At 41.1% G+C, this 22166-nt stretch overlaps 2 protein-coding genes across 2 annotated transcripts; both read right to left on the bottom strand.

The window, feature by feature from the left end:
* Window positions 1-11038: 11038 nt before the first annotated feature.
* On the bottom strand, window positions 11039-12477 carry cox5ba (cytochrome c oxidase subunit 5Ba). The gene is made up of 4 exons (XM_080847327.1): window positions 12356-12477; window positions 11824-11894; window positions 11542-11641; window positions 11039-11278 (listed from the first exon to the last, which is right to left on the bottom strand). Exons 1-4 carry the CDS (start codon window positions 12450-12452, stop codon window positions 11166-11168), a joined length of 381 nt encoding a protein of 126 aa, XP_080703453.1. The 5' UTR covers window positions 12453-12477; the 3' UTR covers window positions 11039-11165.
* A 3241-nt stretch (window positions 12478-15718) lies between these two features.
* On the bottom strand, window positions 15719-21575 carry dbnla (drebrin-like a). The gene is made up of 15 exons (XM_080848118.1): window positions 21379-21575; window positions 20965-21020; window positions 20592-20704; window positions 20353-20427; window positions 20064-20219; window positions 19760-19837; window positions 19487-19638; window positions 19354-19405; window positions 19029-19100; window positions 18826-18937; window positions 18595-18720; window positions 17937-18059; window positions 16563-16678; window positions 16293-16380; window positions 15719-16074 (listed from the first exon to the last, which is right to left on the bottom strand). Exons 1-15 carry the CDS (start codon window positions 21459-21461, stop codon window positions 15938-15940), a joined length of 1539 nt encoding a protein of 512 aa, XP_080704244.1. The 5' UTR covers window positions 21462-21575; the 3' UTR covers window positions 15719-15937.
* Between the last annotated feature and the right edge of the window lie 591 nt (window positions 21576-22166).

A 22166-nucleotide genomic window follows, 5' to 3' on the forward strand; every position in this document is an offset into this window, starting at 1 on the left:
CATAGTCCTGCATTCTCCTTGTCTCCAAAATACATCTTTTTGTTCATTCATATATTTTATGTTGTCATGAGAGCAATAAGGAGACATACACTTTCCCCCTTTCAATCTACCTAAATGCAGATCCTCAGCATACCTCTAGAGGACAATTTTGTCCAGAGCAACTTACTAACCTACTAAGTAACTTACCTAGCCCCCACACTTACTAATCCTAGCCCCCACACTTACCAAGGCCAGAGCAACTTACTAACCCTAGCCCCGCACTTACCAAGGCCAGAGCAACTTACTAACCTAGTAAGTAACTTACCTAGTAGCCACACTTACTAAGGCCAGAGCAACTTACTAACCCTAGCCCCCACACTTACTAAGAGCAATTTACCAACCCTAGCACCCAAACTTACTAAGGGCAACTTACTAACCCTAGCACCCACACTTACTAAGAGCAACTTACTAACCCTAGCACCCACACTTACTAAGAGCAACTTACTAACCCTAGCCCCCACCATTACCAAGAGCAACTTACTACCCCTAGGCCCCACACTTACTAAGGCCAGGAACCGAATCTGAGCCAACTGCTTAATAGGCATTATTGCAAGCCCCAATATCCTCTATACATTTTCAATAGGAAAATATGCTATTAAAACACAAGCAAAACAAAATGAGCGGAAATATCAATTAGCTTTAATGAGCCCAGGCTTCATTGGTGCCAAGCTTCCAAAGGACTCGCTGTGTCCCCAGCACTGCTGCCTCTCATAAGGCTAGGACAGTGAATCTATAGATAAACATACAAAAGTAAGTGTTTCTGTTGTTATTAAACAAATTGACTTAAAAGGAGCTGTATCTGTTCATGGCTGTAAGTATGATATAGCAACATACCATCCTTCTTTTCATTTCTGGGCTCTCCAATTTTCCTTGCAGCTCCTTCAACTCCTGCACTTATTCACAGAGCCCCTGGATGCCATCCTGCCTGTACTGCCTGTACTGTCTGGACCCGGCTCACAATAGAATTCTAAATATTGGTCTGCATCCTCTCCACGGCCAGCAGCCTCCGCCTTTCAGTTTGAATTTAAAAAAAAAAGGTTTAGCAAATGTTAATAAGATAAATAAATAATGAATAACGGTGCAAACCCATGCCACCGTTGTGAGCGACGCGATCTCTAAACCCAATGCATTTCAATGGGAGCCAATCCATTGTGACGTAAATTAGCGATCTGAGCGACGCGTCCGTTGAAAATTCGAACATTTTGAAACTTATGCAAATGAGGAGCGATATTTCCCGGCAGCAGCCAATGAGATTGTTTGGTGTCGTCTTTGACAGTTGGACTGTATGCTATTTCCACACGCTACACCACGCCCACTCAAAGCGATGGAAGTCGCTCACAACGGTGGCATGGATTTGTACCGTAAGGCTGAATGTACTCAACTCACTGACATTCAATTATATGCACAGTAGTATTCAAGCACAGGTGTATTTTTTATTGAACAAGAAATAGGTATGTGGCTCTTTGTCTTTTTTGGCAGAGACTGTCAATAGTCATGTAAAAAAGAGCAACGAGAGGTTTACCTGCATTGTCTGGTCAAATAAATGATTTACGGACACCAGAACAGCAATAAAACATCATAGTGTAAACCCTGGGGTCTGTGTGTCTTACTGAAGAGCAGGTGTGCACTTTGTTAGTATGTTTTGAAAGGTTTTTGAGTTTTAAAGACTGTGTGTGTGTGTGTCTTACCTGTACTACCCTCTGCTGGTAGTGTGTGCTGGGTGTCAGGGTGACATGGAGCAGCCTGGGCTGTGCGAGGTGTTCTCATGCAGCCTGTGGCCCTCCCAAACCTGTGCCACCAGGCCACAGCACAGCATGCCAAACCTGTGCCACCAGGCCACAGCACAGCATGCCAAACCTGTGCCACCAGGCCACAGCACAGCATGCCAAACCTGTGCCACCAGGCCACAGCACAGCATGCCAAACCTGTGCCACCAGGCCACAGCACAGCATGCCAAACCTGTGCCACCAGGCCACAGCACAGCATGCCAAACCTGTGCCACCAGGCCACAGCACAGCATGCAAAACCTGTGCCACCAGGCCACAGCACAGCATGCCAAACCTGTGCCACCAGGTCACAGCACAGCATGCCAAACCTGTGCCACCAGGCCACAGCACAGCATGCCAAACCTGTGCCACCAGGCCACAGCACAGCATGCCAAACCTGTGCCACCAGGCCACAGCACAGCATGCCAAACCTGTGCCACCAGGCCACAGCACAGCACGCCAAACCTGTGCCACCAGGCCACAGCACAGCATGCAAAACCTGTGCCACCAGGCCACAGCACAGCACGCCAAACCTGTGCCACCAGGCCACAGCACAGCATGCAAAACCTGTGCCACCAGGCCACAGCACAGCATGCAAAACCTGTGCCACCAGGCCACAGCACAGCATGCCAAACCTGTGCCACCAGGCCACAGCACAGCATGCCAAACCTGTGCCACCAGGCCACAGCACAGCATGCAAAACCTGTGCCACCAGGCCACAGCACAGCATGCAAAACCTGTGCCACCAGGCCACAGCACAGCATGCCAAACCTGTGCCACCAGGCCACAGCACAGCATGCAAAACGCACAGCACCCTCTGTCTGATGGGTTTTATTTGAAGATACAATTTCGTTTGTATTTTGCGATACTTTCACGTATACTTCTGCATAGGCCATCTTAATAGGGATTCTGGTCTTAAACTGCACTATGCTGAACAAAGTATTTTCAAGTCAATTTTGAAACAGAACATAGACAGCGTGCCTTGAGGTACACTGTAAAGGTGCTCCATTTACAATTTACTAAATATTGAACGTCTTCTTTTTTAAAAACCCATCCCCAAATAGATGGAAAAAGCAACATTAAAGGCATGTACCATTGGAAGGACTTTTAATTGTCAGGCTAGGAGGGAAAGGGTCATCAAATTCAGGAGTGTGGTGAGTGACTGTGATCTGATTATGTTATATACTTAAATTATAACAGTTACATCTATTTACAGTTATAACAACGTCCATGTAAGTTATGTGAAATATTTACAAATTGCTCCAAAAGTGATACCCATTACTAACAAGGCTTATGGAGGCTTGGATGGTTTAGCTGGCCTGTGGTTTTTTTCTACCATTTTTTAGGTGGAGAAGTACATGAAACAGCAGTCACTTTCACTCTCAATCTCTGGTCTGTGTCTTTCGGATACTTTTTTCTTCTTATATCCTCCTCTTCACTGTCCACTTTCGATGCTTCCGTGGCCTGTCTAGCCCGCTGTCTTGCAGCCATGTAGTCATCTAATGTTAGAGTAACATTATGGTGTGTATGTCTTTTTGTAATAATTTTTAATTTGTAAATCAAAGGTACCACAATATGACTATAGTTATTATTTGTATTCTGTGTCTAACCAGTCTCTGAAAGATTCTTATTTCGTATTTATTCCATAATTTTGTATCTGGTCTTTGGGTGACCTCTGCCATGGCACCAGCATTTTTCTAGACCAGTAGCAGAACAAAACCTAAAATATCAAAGACACAAAAAAGTAAAACACATGCCCTACTTTTTCAGAACTATGGACTTTTGAAGTGCATGTGTTTGTGTGCGTGCGTGCGTGCGTGCGTGCGTGCGTGCGTGCGTGCGTGCGTGCAACTTTAATTGTTTGTGTGCCCTTACCCCATTCACCTCTTTCACCCAGGGTGCAGGTGCCACAGCAACTGAATTGTCTTTTAGACAACCTGTGTTAAATAAAGAAAACGGTAAATTATGAATTATTGCTCCTAGCTTGACTGTTCTTTCCCTTGTACGTCGCTTTGGACAAAAGCATCTGCTAAATGTAAATGTACATTTTAAAAGAATTTAAGACAATTAAAATAATGTGGGCCAAAAGCACAGACATTGATGTAAAAAAAATTATAGTAACTTTGTAAACATTACTATTAATTTTCTATTGGACCTCAGCACAGAGCACAGAGAGAGAAACTCTGCGTCCATGCCTTTCTTCCATAAGCATCGCCCTTTCCTGCTCTTCTTTTTTATTCTTTTAAAATCATCATCTTGAGTCACAGGGCATTCTCAAGAATGGCTTCAAGTTGGTGTAAGCCCTGCATAGGAGCTTTCCTGAATAATCAGTTTCTTAAAACTTAGGTAGCATGATATTTAACCAACCATATAAACATTTTATGGATGTTTCTTTTTTAGCTGGTGGAGTTAGCTTTCAAAGTGAAAGATGCTGCAGTTGTTTAAACTGTCTAAAGTTTGTGAGGGCGTGAGGCAGTGAATGCATGTTATAAAAAAAGGAATTCTTCCCCATATGTGTGCTGGCCTTGTTCGACAACATACTTAGGGATTCAAGGGCATAGACGCTGTGGGTTTCAGTGAGATGAGGAGACACAAGTATGCACAAGGCCACACTTAAAAGGCCATGAAATGGCTTTACATGTTGTCAGGCAGAATTCCTCGCAGTACTATTTTCCCAATGTACAGCATAGATTGATGGAATTCAGTGGCCTTCTACCTCTCAACTTCCACCAGTCTCCATGGCTTCCAGGTAAATACATCAGGAATGTGTCCTCTCAAGGTTTTCAGCCTCTCTCTGACCTCCCTGAATTGAGCCTGTGCCCTGACTTGCCCAGTGACATTGGATGGCCATCTTCTTCACCACTCCCAGACAGCATGTAATCCACAGGGAAAGACTTGATCATGTCTATTTGGAGGTGGCTGAAAGAGGACACAGCATTTTTGGGAATAACACCAGATGACTATGGCTGTGACAAATTCACCTCAAAAGGTGACTGGGAGGGGTGCATGATGTTTCAGCAAGTGCATGACCTCACTTTGATGGATGATGTCTCTTTCAGAGAGCTATACCAGGCAGAACACCCTCGTGAAAATGCTGTGTCAGTATGTCAGTGACCTCCAAATGGCATAATCAAGTCTTTATCTGCAGACTTCCTGGAATTTCTAAATCATATCCTTGGCATGGTCTATTTGAAATATGAGCTGCTAAACAGAAGTTGTTCATGGCAGTAGAAAGCTCTCAAGGTGAAAAATGACTTGGTAAATTAAAGACGTATGTTATGCTCTGGTAACATCTATACAAATGTTAAGGGTTGGTGAAAATGAATTTAAATGAATAGGGAAAACAAATTGTAACGCAAGTAGCAAAACGGTGGGCTGTTTGTCTGTAACTAGCAGAAGGCCAGTGGACCACTGTCAGCACACTGAGGCAGAGCTGGTGATTCAGTGGGGGCAGAGCTGGTGATTTACTGGGGGGGAGAGTTGGTGATTCACTAGGGGGGGAGCTGGTGAATCAATGGGGCAGAGCTGGTGATTCACGGGGGGGAGAGTTGGTGATTCACTAGGGGGGGAGCTGGTGAATCAATGGGGCAGAGCTGGTGATTCACGGGGGGGAGAGTTGGTGATTCACGGGGGGGGGGGGGAAAGCTGGTGATTCAATGGGGCAGAGCTGGTGATTCACTGGGGGGAGAGCTGGTGATTCACTGGGGGGAGAGTTGGTGATTCACTAGGGGGGGGAGCTGGTGATTCAGTGGGGCAGAGCTGGTGATTCACTGGGGGGAGAGTTGGTTATTCACTAGGGGTGAGTTGGTGATTCACTAGGGGGGGGGGGGGAGCTGGTGATTCAGTGGGGCAGAGCTGGTGATTCACTGGGGCAGAGCTGGTGATTCACTGGCCTTTTGTTGCAGGTGCAACGTTAGCTATTAACATTAACCCATCTGCATATGCAAGCTGGTATCGTTGTAACTAGAGATGCATTTCCACAAGAAAATGCTAATGTGATTGAAGCACTTCAGCAGCACTCAACCGTTGCTTAGGCAATTACGTGGACAAGTCAATGTTCAAAATAAGTACCTTATCGAGATCTAGGGAAGAACTTAACCACTACGTTCTCTCCCCTTTCCACAGCAAGAGATGGCAATCAAGACCCTTCATTAGCGGTACCTCAGTGGTGGAATGACCTACCTAGTGCTATCCGATCAAGTGACAAGTGACCCATTCAAAGTCACAAAACGTTTAAAGACTCACTTCTTAATTATGTCATTCTAATCTATTTTTTATAAGTCAAACAGTTTCTATATTATTCAGGGGTGGCTCGTCCATTTAAGGAGATGAAATAATGCGTAATTTAACATTTACAGAGGCGAAAAATGACACTCATGGATTGACACTGCGTGTCTGTTATATTTAAGGATGAATGACTTGTCCGTGTTGGTGCCCATTGCATGAGCAAACTGACAAGCAAGCAGTTGCAATTAGTTGCACAATTGAAAGCAAGAAGCACTTTCATTGATAACAGGTGTAATCTGATACATTTTATCATTCAATTGACCTTTGGAGGCAAATATTGAAGTGCTGCTTTGCCGTTTGGAAACAATTGTGCATGTCCTTGCCAGTTCATATAAAGAATCAGAATCAGAATCAGATTTTATTTGCCAAGTAAGTTAGAACAAACAAGGAATTTGACCTGGTGAACTGGCTCTCAATGTGCTTACACATATATTACACAAAATATACATTATAACACAATACAAAAACAAACACAATATATTACACAAAATATACATTACAACACAATACAAAAACAAACACAATACAATACAAAAACAAACAGTGCAATGGTCTATGAAAGTTTGAAAAAGTATGTACAGGAGCTGTGAATTTTTACAATAGTGCAAAGAAGAAAGTGGAGAGTGCAAGAAGTGCAGGGATAAATATACAGCCGCGGAAAAAATTAAGAGACCACTTCAAAATTATCAGTTTCTCTGGTTTTACTATTTATTGGTATGTGTTAAAGTAAAATGTACATTTTTGTTTTATTCTATAACCTACTGGCAACATTCCTACCAAATTTCAAATGAAAATATTGTCATTTAGATCATTTATTTGCAAAAAAATGACAATTGGTCAAAATAGCAAAAAAGATGCAGTGTCTTCAGATCTCGAATAATGCAAAGAAAACAAGCTCGTATTCATTTTTAAACTACACAATACTAATGCTTTAACTTAGGAAGAGTTCAGTTATCAATATTTGGTGGAATAACCTTGATTTAAAATCACAACTTTCATGTGTCTTGGCATGCTCTCCACCAGTCTTTCACATTGCCGTTGGGTGGATTTATGCTACTCCTGGCGCACGAATTCAAGCAGCTCGGCTTCTTTTCATGGCTTGTGACCATCCATCTTCCTCTTGATCACATTTCTGAGGTTTTTTATGGGATTCAGGTCTCGAAATTGGGCTGGCCATGACAGGGTCCTGATCTGGTGGTACTCCATCCACACCTTTACTGGCCTGGCTGTGTGGCATGGAGCATTGCCCTGCTGGAAAAAACACTTCTCAGAGTTGGGGAACATTGTTAGAGCAAAAGGAAGCAAGTTTTTCTTCCGAGACAACGTTGTACTTTGCCTGGCTGAGGTTTGTAAAAGACCATAAGGATTGAACCAAAGCTGACTGGAGGTTCTTCTAAGTTCGTCTTCTCTGATGAGTCCAATTTTCAGCTTTGCCCAACACATGGTCGTCTGATGGTTAGACGGAGACCTGAAGAGGCCTACAAGCCACAGAGTCTTGCACCTACTGTGAAATTGGACTCATCAGAGAAGACAAACTTAGAATAACCTCCAGTCAGCTTTGGTTCAATCCTTATGGTCTTTTACAAACCTCAGCCAGGCAAAGTACAACGTTGTCCCGGAAGAAAAACTTGCTTCCTTTTGCTCTGACAATGTTCCCAACTCTGAGAAGTGTTTTTTCCAGCAGGGCAATGCTCCATGCCACACAGCCAGGCCAGTAAAGGTGTGGATGGAGTACCACCAGATCAGGACCCTGTCATGGCCAGCCCAATTTCGAGACCTGAATCCCATAAAAAACCTCTGAAATGTGATCAAGAGGAAGATGGATGGTCACAAGCCATGAAAAGAAGCCGAGCTGCTTGAATTCTTGCGCCAGGAGTAGCATAAAGTCACCCAACGGCAATGTGAAAGACTGGTGGAGAGCATGCCAAGACACATGAAAGTTGTGATTTCAAATCTAGGTTATTCCACCAAATATTGATTTCTGAACTCTTCCTAAGTTAAAGCATTAGTATTGTGTAGTTTAAAAATGAATATGAGCTTGTTTTCTTTGCATTATTCGAGGTCTGAATACACTGCATCTTTTTAGCTATTTTGACCAATTGTCATTTTTCTGCAAATAAATGATCTAAATGACAATATTTTTATTTGAAATTTGGTAGGAATGTTGCCAGTAGGTTATAGAATAAAACAAAAATGTACATTTTACTTTAACACATACCAATAAATAGTAAAACCAGAGAAACTGATCATTTTGAAGTGGTCTCTTAATTTTTCCCGCGGCAGTATGTCTATGGAATGAACAGCCACGGAGTGTGACTTTGGAGCGTGGCAGAGCAGGACCAGAGTTACGGGGCTGCTGGGAGACAGGACCGTAGTTCTGCTGGTTACATAATGTTAGTTTAGGATTTTTTTTCCTAATGAGCCAGACAATCTTAGGCCTACATCTGACTTGGATTCAACATTGACAGAGGCAACACTTTTAGTCTACTGTATTTTTGCATGTTTATTTTTTACCCTATGGGGAACTAGATTGTAATTTGCAGACAGTTTATTTAAAGCATGCCAATCAGCGCTTGAATTAACAATAGAATAAAGTTTGTTTTGCATAATAGCCAAAACAAAGTTCAGTTTACAAATGGTTCAACCTCCTAAAGTCATATTCTATTGAGCAATCTTTACACTGCAAACCTCGGACGATTTTAAATGCTCACAAGGTCCTGGCAACACACTTTAAGTATCTCATCAAGTCCACACAGATGGCATCACATTCTGCTCCAAAATGCACATTTAAAAGAATCATCCCCAAAACACCAGAGCAACTACCATGCTTTGGAATGGTGCTTCTCGTCACAGGCCTTGCCTTTTAATAGATAAACCTTTATTAATCCCATTAGGGAAATTCAGGTGTAATTGCAGCAAGGTAATAGGAATAGGAATCAAATATATACATACAATGTTTTATATTATACACCATACATACCATTTATCTATCCAGTTAAACAGTTCCATTATATAGTGTTGTCACCTCATACACTGTCTACCAGAACACAATTATCAAATGACAGTTAGTAGTTAGTATACACCAGAGCAACTAGTTTAGTATGTGTATTTATGTTTAGTATCTATATTGTATATTTATTGTTTATCTAGTAGGTCTTTTCATATTTTTATCTAATGTTCAGTACTTATTGTTAAGTTATGTTATGTTAGATCATGTTGGAGTACTTATATGTTTATATGTTATGTCTTGTTATGTTATGGTAGTGTGGTATGGTGTCCTGTCCTAAGAATTTCAGTGCCCAGTCCAACTCTGTTGTTCTGTGATATCTGACAATAAAAAGACTTGACTTGATATATTCAAGCCAACCTTATGAGTGTTATGTGGTCAAGAGTGAAGCGGAGCAAGGTCTTCAGGCATGAAGTCTTACCTTGTATTCTTCTGATGGTCTGCATGGACACGTTTGTTCCCATCTCATCAATCCTCAAAATCTTTCGCAGTAATGAAAGAGTTTTTCTTTGCAGAGCTGATAAAATACCATGCCGGATCCTCCATACAAAAGTCAGTCAGTTTATTATGGTCACACACGACACACACACACATTTTTTGGGTGGCAACATAGGACATACACACACGCATGCAGAAAAGGTCACAGTGAAGTTGTCCTCTGCATTTATCCCCATCCTGGGCTGTCCTTCCTCCAGGGCAACCAGGAGCAGTGGGCAGCCTTTTATGGCGCCCGGGGATCAAGTCAAGTGATCATATCCGTCTTGGTCAGGGACGGACAGGAGAGTGATCAATTTCTGTTTTTCTGCATGTTTTTTTCTGTTGGGGTTCTTAGTGGAGGAGGAAACCCCTTGTGAACACAGGGAGAACATGCAAACCAGCTGTACCTTGACCTTTAAATTGGCATGTAATGCCCTTTGAAACTTTCAGAATCATATGAACTTATTTCAGGCTATTGCTGCTTTGGTGAAATGAAATGGGTCTTCATTCTCCTTAGACTTTTTTTAGAGCTCAGCTTTCTTTTCTTTGTTTGTTATTCATCTTAAATCCATTCAAAATATATATTATATATATACACACATATACACACACACATCCTACAGCTCCTTAATGAAGAGCAATTACTGCGCACAAATAATTGTGATTTAAATAATTTATGACTTCACTCATTGAGAGATTTATAAGAACAATATTAATTAGATCTTGAATAATTTTGTAGATGGACATTTAGAGCATATTTAAACTACTTGTTATCATGTGTGAAAATCACAAGACTGTCTTGAAGGCTAAGGGGCCTGAATAATTAAGTTCAGCTGTCAGGGATTAAAGCGAGGAAAATGTCTGTGCCTGAAGTTATCAAATGGATTTTAAAATTTCTATCTGTTACAGGCATACAAAATTGGCGGCAAACAGGAGATGCATGCATATCTTTGCCAATATTTCATCAGTTGACTTGCTGCCAATAGTTACAACCATGCCCTTGACATAATGGCATCAAGTTTCCATGGCAACTATGCCTGACTGGGCTGCAAGGCCCCCACATCACTGCTTGCAGCTATACTAAAGTTAGATCCCATTCTTCACCTAAAGACATTACATCTTGTGCGTGTGACTTGGAATATAATTACTACAACATAACTTCAATCCAGGAGTTGTTCATGGTTGAAGACGTAAAAAGTATGCAACGTTCCTAGTCTGGGAAGTCCCGCAGTGAAGGGGCAGGGAATTCCCAGACAACAACGTTCCAGCATGAACAGCTGAATGATTTCCAAAAACTGTTACACAGTGACACCTATTGGTCTTTTCTTGAGAAGACACCAAATTTCAAGAACAAAATCACATCATTTTGTAAACTCCAATTCTATAAACTACCAGAAGTGTGGGTAAACAGACAGACACATTGAACAAGCATAGATTTAATACTTTAATTAATCTGGAGGAGCACATGTACGTGAGCACATGTAAACAGGTACTTGTGAAAGATAATAAAATCCATTAATTATGATCCGGCTATTTTTTATTTTCAGCGTGTAAAGTTACTTGCTGCTATTTACACACATACTACTGTCTTAATGGGGAAGCTCATGGGCCACAAGCTGGTAATGAGACCCACATGAAGGGCATCGCTGGGCCTGTCCCTCGTGAAGCCAGAACCACACCACTGCTGTGTTGTCCTCCTCACCTAACAGAGGGCAAGCCAAAGGCAACAACATTACTCGGGGGTCATACCACAACATAAAGCAGATAAAGCTAGCTCCAAACATACATTCAGCACAATGTGCAGGACATCATGCGAGACAGGCTGGCATCATGCCAAACTGAACAAGACCAGCCATAGCTTAAATACTTAAAATATTAGTCTCAATTATATATATTTTTAAATCTTCTTTATATTTGAAATATCCATCATCTATTTAAAATAGTAAGGTAACTTGGATCACTTACACACACAACCGACAACCCTCTTATTTGTAATGGAAGGGACGAGATGTGGATCCTCCTTGGATCCTGCGTATTCCTTGGGCTTCAACATGCTGTATGGATCCTAGTAAACAAACATATTTTCCACATGTCTGATTTTACAGCCATTACCAGCATTTGTGAATTCTTGTATGCAACCAAGTCTCAAGTACGCCGACTGATTTTAAAGAAAGAGTGTATACATCATTTAGACTTAGAGCAACAGGCCTCACATTATCGTTTAAAATCTTTCATATAGGAACATACCAAGCCCTCTTTCGCTGCGTGCATAACGATTTTCTCCATCCCAGTGGCCTGCTCCTCGTCGGTTGGAATACCTTTCAAACAAAAAAGTTCACGTAAGCTCATTGAAATTGTGTCCAGTTAGGTTTTGATCCAGGGTTGAGTACCATAGCAATTTCAACCGAGCAATGTTCATTGTTGCTAGTTGACGTTAGCAAATACCTTATTAGCTAACCACCATGCTAATGCTTAAGTGAATACCTAACACAAAAGTATGTTTTACTAAAGAATTCCCAAATCTTTATTAACGACCCAAAATATTCAACACCAGAACTAATGAATAGGATTAAACATTTGATTTGGTCTTATACTGGCCGTGGATGACAAATCTTGTCGCTAGTTATAATACTAGCTGGTTAGCTACGTCAGTTTGGTAAGCGGCTACTGAGACATCCTCTATGGCGTGCTATTGACTGCCCTTGGCCCGGTTACAAATTGATGCTGTTAGGGATGCTAACTACATCTGCGGTCAGCTGTGTACAAGTAGATATATTACCTCCAGTGGCCATTCCACGGGTTAAAGCCCTCACCGGGGAAACCCGGAGAGTAGTGGCTGTGCGAACAGCAGAACGGAAAAGTAACCTTGCAGCCATCTTCTCAGAGTGTGTTCTTCCCCGTTCTTACCCAATGTATAGCTTGATGACGTTACAGCGTACGTCCTCTATTTAGTCGTCGCATACATTTGACGTCAGCTATAGGGGTAGATTTGATGGCCCGTAGCCCGTAGTCCCCTTTATAAATGTGTAAATAAATGGCCACATCCATGCATTTAGACAGAAATAATTCCTATTTATGTTCCAATTCCTATTCCTATTCCTTTTCCTATTCCTATTTCTATTCCTATTCCTATTTCTATTTCTATTTCTATTCATATTCCTATTCCTATTTCTATTCCTATTTCTATTCCTATTCCTATTTCTTCTTCTCAATATGTTAATGAGATGTGTCAATCAAAAATAGGTAGGTCGTTTTCAATGCGTTGTATTCGATTATGTTAGCCTTACCTTGCTGTCATGGAAGACATAAAAAGGGCAATTGCCAGAGACTTGGCCAGGCTGGCCGATCTCGTTGAAAACTAAAATGTGTATCCAATCATACCTTAGCAACCGCTACTGAGAAAAGAAGGTCCGACAACTTTGAGGTCTGAGTAGCATGGCGAAAGTGTGCCTACGGGACTTGTAGATCTGACACAAGGTACCCTGAGAGATTAGAGGGACACATCGTTTTTGTTCGCTTTTCCAACATAGGTGGAAAGTTGCCAGCTGTGGATTAAACAGTGTGTGAGACCCCACTCCCAACTCAATACATCGCAAAATACACATAATATGTCTGCTCCAAATTAAATGAAGCTGCTTGCAGTTAGCTATCTATCTATCTAGCGAACTGCACTTTCGCTAGTTATGATGACTAACTATCTAGTTGAGAGAACATCCCCTAACATAATCGAATACAACGCATTGAAAACTATTAGCCAATGGTGTGTCAAATACCGCCTACCTATTTTTGATTGACACATCTCATTAACATATTGAGAAGAAGAAATAGGAATAGAAGTAGGAATAGGAATAGAAATAGGAATAGAAATAGGAATTGAAATAGAAATAGGAATAGGAATAGGAATTATTTCTGTCTAATGCATGGATGTGGCCATTTATTTATTCATTCATTCATTCATTCATTCATTTGTAAATATGGTAGGTTTGGTCCTCCATAAAGAGCTTCTATCCCTGTGCAATAAGGCTCCTTAACAGCTCACCCACCCCACCCCCCTTCATCTCCCCCCGGCCCAGCCCGCCCCGCATGGACTGCACTTTAACACTTGATGCACCTTAATATGGAGATATATTGCTTTTCTATTTATTTTTTATTTTGTAATATTATTTTATGTATGATATTTATTAATTGTTATTTATTATATTTAGCTGTGTAAGAAGTCTGTTGCTGCCTCTACTGTCTCGTTGTCTTTGTGGCAATGACAAATAAAGTACTTTGAACTTTGCGTTGATTGTGTTTGTGTTTGTGTTTGCGTTGATTGTGATTGTGATATTGCAACCTACACTGTTCACTGATGAGAAAAATATTGCAGACATACAGTACCAGTCAAAAGTTTAGACACACCTTTAATTTTTTGGATAAGTGTTTTCTTTACTTTTATTATTTTCTACATTGTAGATTAAAACTGAAGACATTTAAACTAGGAAAGAACACATATGGAATGATGTACCAAACAAAACAAGGGTTATCTGTAGGAAATAATAAAAGTAAAGAAAAAACTTCTCTAAAATAAGGAGGTGTGTCCAAACTTTTGACTGGTATTGTATATAGTTAATAATAGATTTACACTCACCAGCCACTTCATTAGATACACCTTGCTAGTACCAGGTTAGCCTTCTTTTCGCCTTCAGAACGCCTTAATTATTTGTGTAGATTCAACAAGGCGCTGGAAACATTCCTCAGAGATTTTGAGAGCATCACGTGGTGATAACGGGATGGTGATAAAGGGATGGACATGGTCAGCAGAAATACTCAGTTAGGATGTGGCGTTTAAACAATGCTTTATTGGTACTAAGGGGCCTAAAGTGTGCCAAGAAAATATCCCCCACACCATTACACCACCACCACCAGCCAGAACCATTGATACAAGGCAGAATGGATCCATGGTTTCAGGTTGTTTACGCCAAATTCTGACCCTACCATCTGAATGTCACAGCAGAAATCGAGACTCATCAGACCAGGCCACATTTTTCCATTCTTCTACTGTCCAATTTTGGTGAGCCTGTGTAAATGTTATCCTTAGTTTCCTGTTCGTAGCTGCAGGTGTGGCACCCGGTGTGGTCTTCTGCTGCTGTAGCCCATCTGCTTCATGGTTCGACGTGTTGTGCGTTTAGAGAGGCTCTTCTGCATACCTTGGCTGTAACAAGTGGTTATTTCAGTTACGGTTGCCTTTCTATCATCTTGAACCAGTCTGGCCATTCTCCTCTGACCTGTGGCATCAACAAGGCATTCGCCAAGTGCTACACACAGGATATTCTCTCTTTTTCAGACCATTCTCTGTAACCCTAGAGATGGAGGTGCGTAAAAATCCCAGTAAATGAAATACTCAGACCAGCCCGTTTGGCACTAACAACCAGGCCATGTTCAAAGTCACTTAAACCACCTTCCTTCCCCATTCTGATGTTTGGTTTGAATTTAAGATCCCCTTGACCATATTTACATGCCTAAATGCATTAGGCTTCTGCCAAGTGATTGGCTGATTAGATATTAACTTTAACGAGCAGTTGAACCGGTGTACCTTATGAAGTGGCTGGTGAGTGTAGAATGGAATATCCTATCTAGACATAAAGGCTAATTTTCTGCAACCATCACTCGTGTGTTTCAGTGGCACATTATTAATAGCTTATTCTAAATTATAATTTTTAAAAAGTATAATTCATTATTAGAAATCTTTTTTCATTGTTTGTTTGCACAACTGAAACCACTGCAGTATTTCAGGAAGCGACACAATGACCTTGGAAGGTCTGGAGCAGCAGCACTTGAGGGTTCGATTTGTTTTGTCCATCTGATTGTATGTCTATCAAAACCATAGCCTTATCAAGGTCTTCACAACTAAATTGTCTTTTAAAGTTTAAAATGATGGTCTGTGTGCCATTTAATCGCAACACATGTATTATGTTCATTAGAGAGTTATGGAAAATGTAACTTTATTTATCACTGATGAAATTGACTCAATTTCCTTTTGAATGAATTGTGACCTCATTAAACACCAATGCAAAAATGCCAAATTACACACAAATTTGACAGATTTCACATGTAAATTCAATAATTCTAAACTATTTTTGTGATACATTTAACTAAAGTGAAGCCATACAAACTGTCACTTTCACAAAGTGAGAGCAAACAGTACAGGTTCCAGGAAACCACAGACCTAGAATATTCTGTGTGTATGTTTATTACTCAAGTTAGCTGAAATTGTATTTTTATACAATGTAACATCCCATGATTTAAATGACCTTGTATTGATCAACAGATTTTAAGTATGCAGTCTGTCATTGCAATTTTGTGATGGTTTCTGACATTTTTACAGCAAGTCAACATAATTGGCAGGAAACATTCCATAGTGCCCATCAGGGCTATATCCTCGCCACCATCCTTCATCAATCATCTCTATTCCAGTAATGATGTCATCTGGGTCAAAGGTGATCTCTGTATCATCCACTGTTGAGAGAAGAGAAAAAGTAGAAAACCTATGGTGAAATCTTCCACTACACCCATTGTTTACCATATCTAATATTAATCATATCTTATCTTAGACCCTCACGGGATAAATAAAAGTGCACTATCTAAATTGATCTATCTATACGTGTACTGTAGAGGAGGAATGACTGAGGAGACTAAGGGGGAACAATGATGGACCAGTAACTCCTTATACTCACCAGCTTGGTAGTCATACAGGGCCCTGGCACTGACAGAACTAGCAGCATCTTCTCCCACTGCTGGGGTGGCAGCTGGTTCTTGGACACCCTAAATAAGAGCAGTAAGTTCAGGTAGCTAGCCAATTGACTGGCTCCAACAGACTCATTGAGACTCAGATTCTTTAAGTTTCCATACATAATGTACTTTGTACTTGAGATCCAGGGGAAACAGTGCTTACAAAAATAACAGAAATTGTGCTATGTAAAAATAAGATGTGGAAGAAGTCTAACTTGGGTAACATCCTCATAGAAATCGGAATCCGCAACAGCCTCGTAGAGTTGTTCTGCATTTGTCACATCAGGTGGCGCCTCCTCTGCGACGCCAGCGGTTTCTGATCCCTCTGAATCTACAAAGCAACATGATATGGTCATGACCAACGGAAAAGGCAAGGACAATATGTTGATGCAGTGGTGTATCTGTGCTACGTGCAGTGGGGCCAGGGCCTGGGTAGATAGCCCACCCTCAGTTGGCACACAAACAATACACTACATGGGATACATTAGATACATAATTTCAAATTACACTCATCTACATGCGTTATAGTCAGCAACTGATGGGCAATGACTGACTAACTCCCTGCTACCTTAATAAACCTTCTAACTCTTTCAGTCTCCCATGTTAGAATGTGCTCATATTCAGACGTAGTTGATATGGTCTCATGATCATGCCAGTGGTATCTATTTTAAAGTAACAGCTGTCCAAGCGTTGTTATCACCAACTTACCTATGTAAATGAAGGGTAGTGACGTGGAGGTGAGGTGAATCACATTGATAAATGTCATGTTTACACTATGTGGATACATGGTGGTATGCCAGGCTGAAACAAAGGGTTTCAGACCTTGGACAAAACCCCTCACTGTTAAGCCTATTGGAGTCATGACAATGGGCCCAATTGAATTAAAATTAAGTGAAGGAACACATTTGATGACTCATATGACAGACCCACAGTGCAATACCATGTGCAGTGTAGTGTGAGTGTCCCTGGAGTGAGGGACAAACTGCATTTTTGTACACTAGCAGGCAGTTGAAGCTAGCACACTCTCACCAGTGCAAATATTCAAGGCCTTGCAAACAAGCTAGCAATACTTTATCTGGGCTTTTTGTGCTGGTGGGTGGATTAAGCATTAGGATACTCCAAGCAGCACTTAGCCACAAGTCTTAAATATAGCTTGTTCTATGAATGTAACTTTTAAAAGAAAAACTGGAGTTCCAACTGGAGACATTCCTCATGGGCTTGGGAAAGGTCACTCTGAGCCTGGACATGTTGTAAACCAGTCGAAATCAAAGAATAGCTGTACACATGCTCTCTACAGATATTGCTTTCTACTCGTAGATGAGGCCACATGCATTCCACTATGCCACAATCATATTTAACTCCATAGACACACCCATGAGCACACAGGTCCAGATAAGAAGAGGGCAACCAAGCTAACATAATACAACTAGTTCCCTTCACATCACTGTTTGTGCAACTGATTGTTTGCATATTTATTCCCCTTTTGACACTGAATATTTAATGTAACATTCTTAAGTCATTGTGAAAGATCATTTTGTCTGCTAGTAATCTTATCTATTTGTCTTGAAATGAAAGATACTCAAAAATACCTTGCCATTCATCATCAAATTCATCCACAGAATCAGGAATCGACTGATCCTCAGCAATGGGTTCTGGGACAGGATCTAGGACATGTTCTGGGCGAGGCTCTGGCTCTGGCTCAGGCTCTGGCTCTGGCTCTGTAAACACACCAGGATATGACGACTCTTAGTTACTCTTGGTAGGATATATGGCTAGTGTAAGGTGCATAGTAAGCACATGACCTAAGGTTTTTATTACAGTTTCATTCTGATTGATAAGCCCTATATCTTATACTATAGGCTATTTTAGCAAACCTCTACACACTAAACACAACACCTTTCACCAAACCAGGAAAACATTATAGATATTTTGCGATAGCAAACTATTTTGTACAAAGTTGTACAGTGCACAGAAACCATATTTTGAATATGATGGTAAAAATGAAAAAAGAACACTTGTGGCTTGGGCAGGGCATTGCATTGCATTTTGCTTAACATAATGTAGTAAACAAACATACACACCGGAATCGAAATATATAAACTGTATAGGGCATAGATGTGTGCTCTGAACATAACACACAATCAATAAAAATAAGGGGGAACGTTTTTTGTTCTTGACTGATCAAAGAATAGTATCATCAATCAGTACATCAAGAGTTGGAATATCAACATGGAAAGAGCATCGTACCAGATGGTATTATTTCTTTTTCTTCGATTAGGTATCCAACCGGGTCCGGCCTTTTTACACAAATAGGCAGACTTGGAGGATCCTCTTCGCTGAGCTGTTTTGCCAGAAATGGGCTTCTTAAACGCCCTACAGAAAAAGGGACAGGGTAAAGTGAATTGGGTGACTTGGGCTGACAAAGCGGGTGGCAGTCAGGCTCCAGCCCATCTGTCATCATGTTGAGAGTGTGTTTACCTGGCTGGGACACAGATGTTGTGGCCCCATTGCTTGCAGATGAACCCCTCTCCATCTGTTTAAACAAATCCCTTGGATTGGCAGATCGCTGGGAGATAAGGGAAGCGGCCTCCTGAAAGGGGTTCGAAGGTCAATAAAGCCTTTTTACCAAACAGCTCTGCATTAATGTCGAACAACCCCCGACCCCAATCATACGCACTTACATCCGCTTTCTGAACAGACACAGAACTCTTTATTCCCCTTCTCCCCGAAGTTTGTCGCTGACTCTCCTCCTCCTGAGAAAAGCACTTGATGATTACGCAGCTCATGACATATGTGTGCTTTTTATATTTATCATATTATATTTATTAACAGCATAGCCTGAGGTGACACTGATTAAATGCAATTCGGAATACAGCAATCAATCAATATGAAGCTTTGTTGTAATCAGGCTTTATGATTATATGTAAATCTCAAACAGATTTATAAGATTGTACAGCAGCAATACACCAGGGAGGCAAAAGCAGCAGAAGTAAAAGTGAACTTCACCAACTGTTGTTCTTTTTCTTTGTTTTCAGCCTCCTGTTTCTTTTCAAATTGTCTAAAAATTCAAAAAATATTGTGTAAATATGACAAAATCATGTACAAGGGCATTCATTATACTCGAGGCCTGATTCTATACCTCTGTTGGTCAATCTGACCGGCTCTCTCCTTTTGCCGCCTCTCACGTTCACCGGCCTCTTTAACATCCTGCACTTTCCTTTCGCTCTCCACACGCTGGCGGTCCTCATTCGCCTTCTTGCGTTCCTCCAGGCGACGATTCTTCTCATCTTGCTAATTCAAGAAGGCCACAAAAGGGGGGGTTGAAAGGATACGTTAGAGAGAGAGAGAGAGAGAGAGAGAGAGAGAGACACTGGATACCAGCCAAATATTTCTAAAAGGATGATCATCTCACCTCTGCTTTTGCCCAGAAATTATCCTTGTTTATACCTTTCATCTCATCCATAGCACTGGTCTTCCGGTAGACTGAGCCCTAAAGAAAGATCAATGCATTTAATCCAGCGTGGAAGTATTTTGTCAAAATCACTTTTATGTACACTCATAAATTGCTAATGAATTTGAAGACACTACATTTAACATATGTAAATTCAGTTTCCTACAGAGTGAACATAGCCCTTCATTCTCTACATAAATCCACCAGTGTAACAGAATAAGCTGGTCTCCCCATTGTGTACATGTTTCATAAGGCATGGTCTCACCACGGGGAGTGCAGGACCAGCGTCGTTGAATTTGCTATTGGAATTGGACTCTTTGTGGAGGCTGTAGTTCACACCCGCAGCCTTGGCCACTGTCTGTAAGATCTCCTCTGGATCAACGTCATCATCTGACCGAGCGTTGATGGTCACATGGGCACCCTGAAATTATACACATGTTCAGAAAATCTAGGATATTATCAGGATTGTTTCATATGTAATGTATTTCTAACTTTGCATTTCATGAAGCAAGTGTTTGATGGGATGTATGGATGTTGAGACCACACAATCTCACCCTCAGGAAGTTAGCCATCGAGCGCACATGATTGGCACAGGTTCCTTTTCGGACTTCTTTGACTCCTTCACCAGTCTGAAACACAACATTAGTAGTTTAATGTCCGATTATCCTTACAGTACAGTACAGGTTACTGTAATGATACATACATGGCCAATGATGGCACTAAGAATTTAAGGGGGGAAGAGGAGCAATGTAAGAGTGACGGACTGGAAAAGAAAGAAAACTAGAGCACTTACCCAATTTATAAGGACATATTTTGCCACTCCACCGTTGTTATCCAGGACCCGGCAAAAGGCATACATCACCTTCCCACTGTTAAGGTCTTCCACCATCTCCTCCAGTCCCCCATCTACAGGAAGACAGTATGTGTATGAACACACAGGTCCATAACCCATATATTAAGGTGGACACCCCCATTTAGTATCTATCGTGTGGAAATGATGTATTCACTGATGTGGTTATACTGTAATGTGAAACTGAAGTTGGCACAAGAACACGTCATTCTCTTTCACTTCTTGGAGGGATGTGAGAACTCCGAGAGAAACGGTATGGCCTATGCAGTCCACAAACCTACATATTCAAAATGTTCTCATAGCCTCTCTCGCTCACCTCCTTTTCCTGCCAGTCGGATGTCATTCGTGTTCCCCTCATATGTATACAGAGCCCTGGTTGGATAAAAAGGCGTAAAAACACTGACAACCCCTCATTTAATCATAAAATAATTGTCGTTCCCACATGCCACCACACCCTCTGCATTTCATGTCTCCTCGAGTCCTCAGACTAGCACTTTCCCAGTTGCTTGCAAAAATGAATCAGCAAAATCACTTTGAGCTAGTAAATGTTCCATTATAGCCTACAAATTATAAATTAAAAAGTCTGACAATCCGTAACCTATTCCAATTGGTTCAAATTCAGTAATTTTTGTAAAGGCTGCGATAAAAACTGAGGGACTTAAGTTCTAGCACTACAGTGTAGCAGAGGCGATATTATCAACGATGTAAATTATCGTAAACGTCCTCTTACCAGTTAGTGCTACTTTTCCCGTCCAAAACTTCAGCATACGCGGCCGAAAGCTCCGTACCGTTTTTACTCAGATTGACAGACATTGTAGGCGAAGTCTTGTTGTTCTCCTAAAGTATTAAAAGCTGCCAGACAGTTAAAAATCAACGTTGCCCCATCCCATATGGTTAGATAGCATAGGCACATAAAACCAAAGTGAAACCCACAAGATTGAAGTTAAGCTCAGCATTTAAGACCTTGTCAATGAGACAATGAGAGACCAGCCTACAGAAATCTGGTTCGACGAGTCGTGAAGATTTGCAACACGGAAGATCTACTATTGGCACAAACAATCTCGCCACACTGCACCAGAACTTGCTCGACATACCCAGTATGGTATTACCTCCAGCTAACTACTTTCTTTATACAGAGAACAGTGACATTCAGTGGAAAGTGTTAGGCTAGATGAAAAAAGTTCGCAACTGCATTAAAAATCCTTGGTTGCATTTGCATGCTTGGGTTACGCGATGTTATGACCAGATGCTGAAGAAGTAAAGATTTCCGACATGTGTTGCAACATATACTTACATATCAATGTAAATTAACGCACTATAGCCTTTGGAGGCAACATTTACACACAATTTCAGTGAATATAGCCAAAATATTAATTAACAATAAACTGCTACATGGAGAAGAAACTAGATTTCAATCTTGACATAAGGTAGGCTTATTAAACTATTTCACATTACCACTGAAAGTGACACTAATACAACCCCACAAACAAGCTAAGCCAGATAGGTCACATTTCTGAC

This window comes from Sprattus sprattus, assembly GCF_963457725.1.
Source record: "Sprattus sprattus genome assembly, chromosome: 11".
Classification (NCBI taxonomy): Eukaryota; Metazoa; Chordata; class Actinopteri; order Clupeiformes; family Clupeidae; genus Sprattus; species Sprattus sprattus.

Coding starts and splice junctions, on each gene's coding strand:
- cox5ba (XM_080847327.1), bottom strand. CDS start 12,452: ATGGCTGCAAGGTTACTTTTCCGTTCTGCTGTTCGCACAGCCACTACT. Junction 11,642..11,823: donor ACGCAGCGAAAGAGGGCTTG/GTATGTTCCTAT, acceptor TTTGTTTACTAG/GATCCATACAGCATGTTGAA. Junction 11,279..11,541: donor GAGGGTTGTCGGTTGTGTGT/GTAAGTGATCCA, acceptor GCCCTCTGTTAG/GTGAGGAGGACAACACAGCA.
- dbnla (XM_080848118.1), bottom strand. CDS start 21,461: ATGTCTGTCAATCTGAGTAAAAACGGTACGGAGCTTTCGGCCGCGTAT. Junction 21,021..21,378: donor GGGAAAAGTAGCACTAACTG/GTAAGAGGACGT, acceptor TTATCCAACCAG/GGCTCTGTATACATATGAGG. Junction 18,721..18,825: donor AACATCTGTGTCCCAGCCAG/GTAAACACACTC, acceptor CTTTTTCTGTAG/GGCGTTTAAGAAGCCCATTT.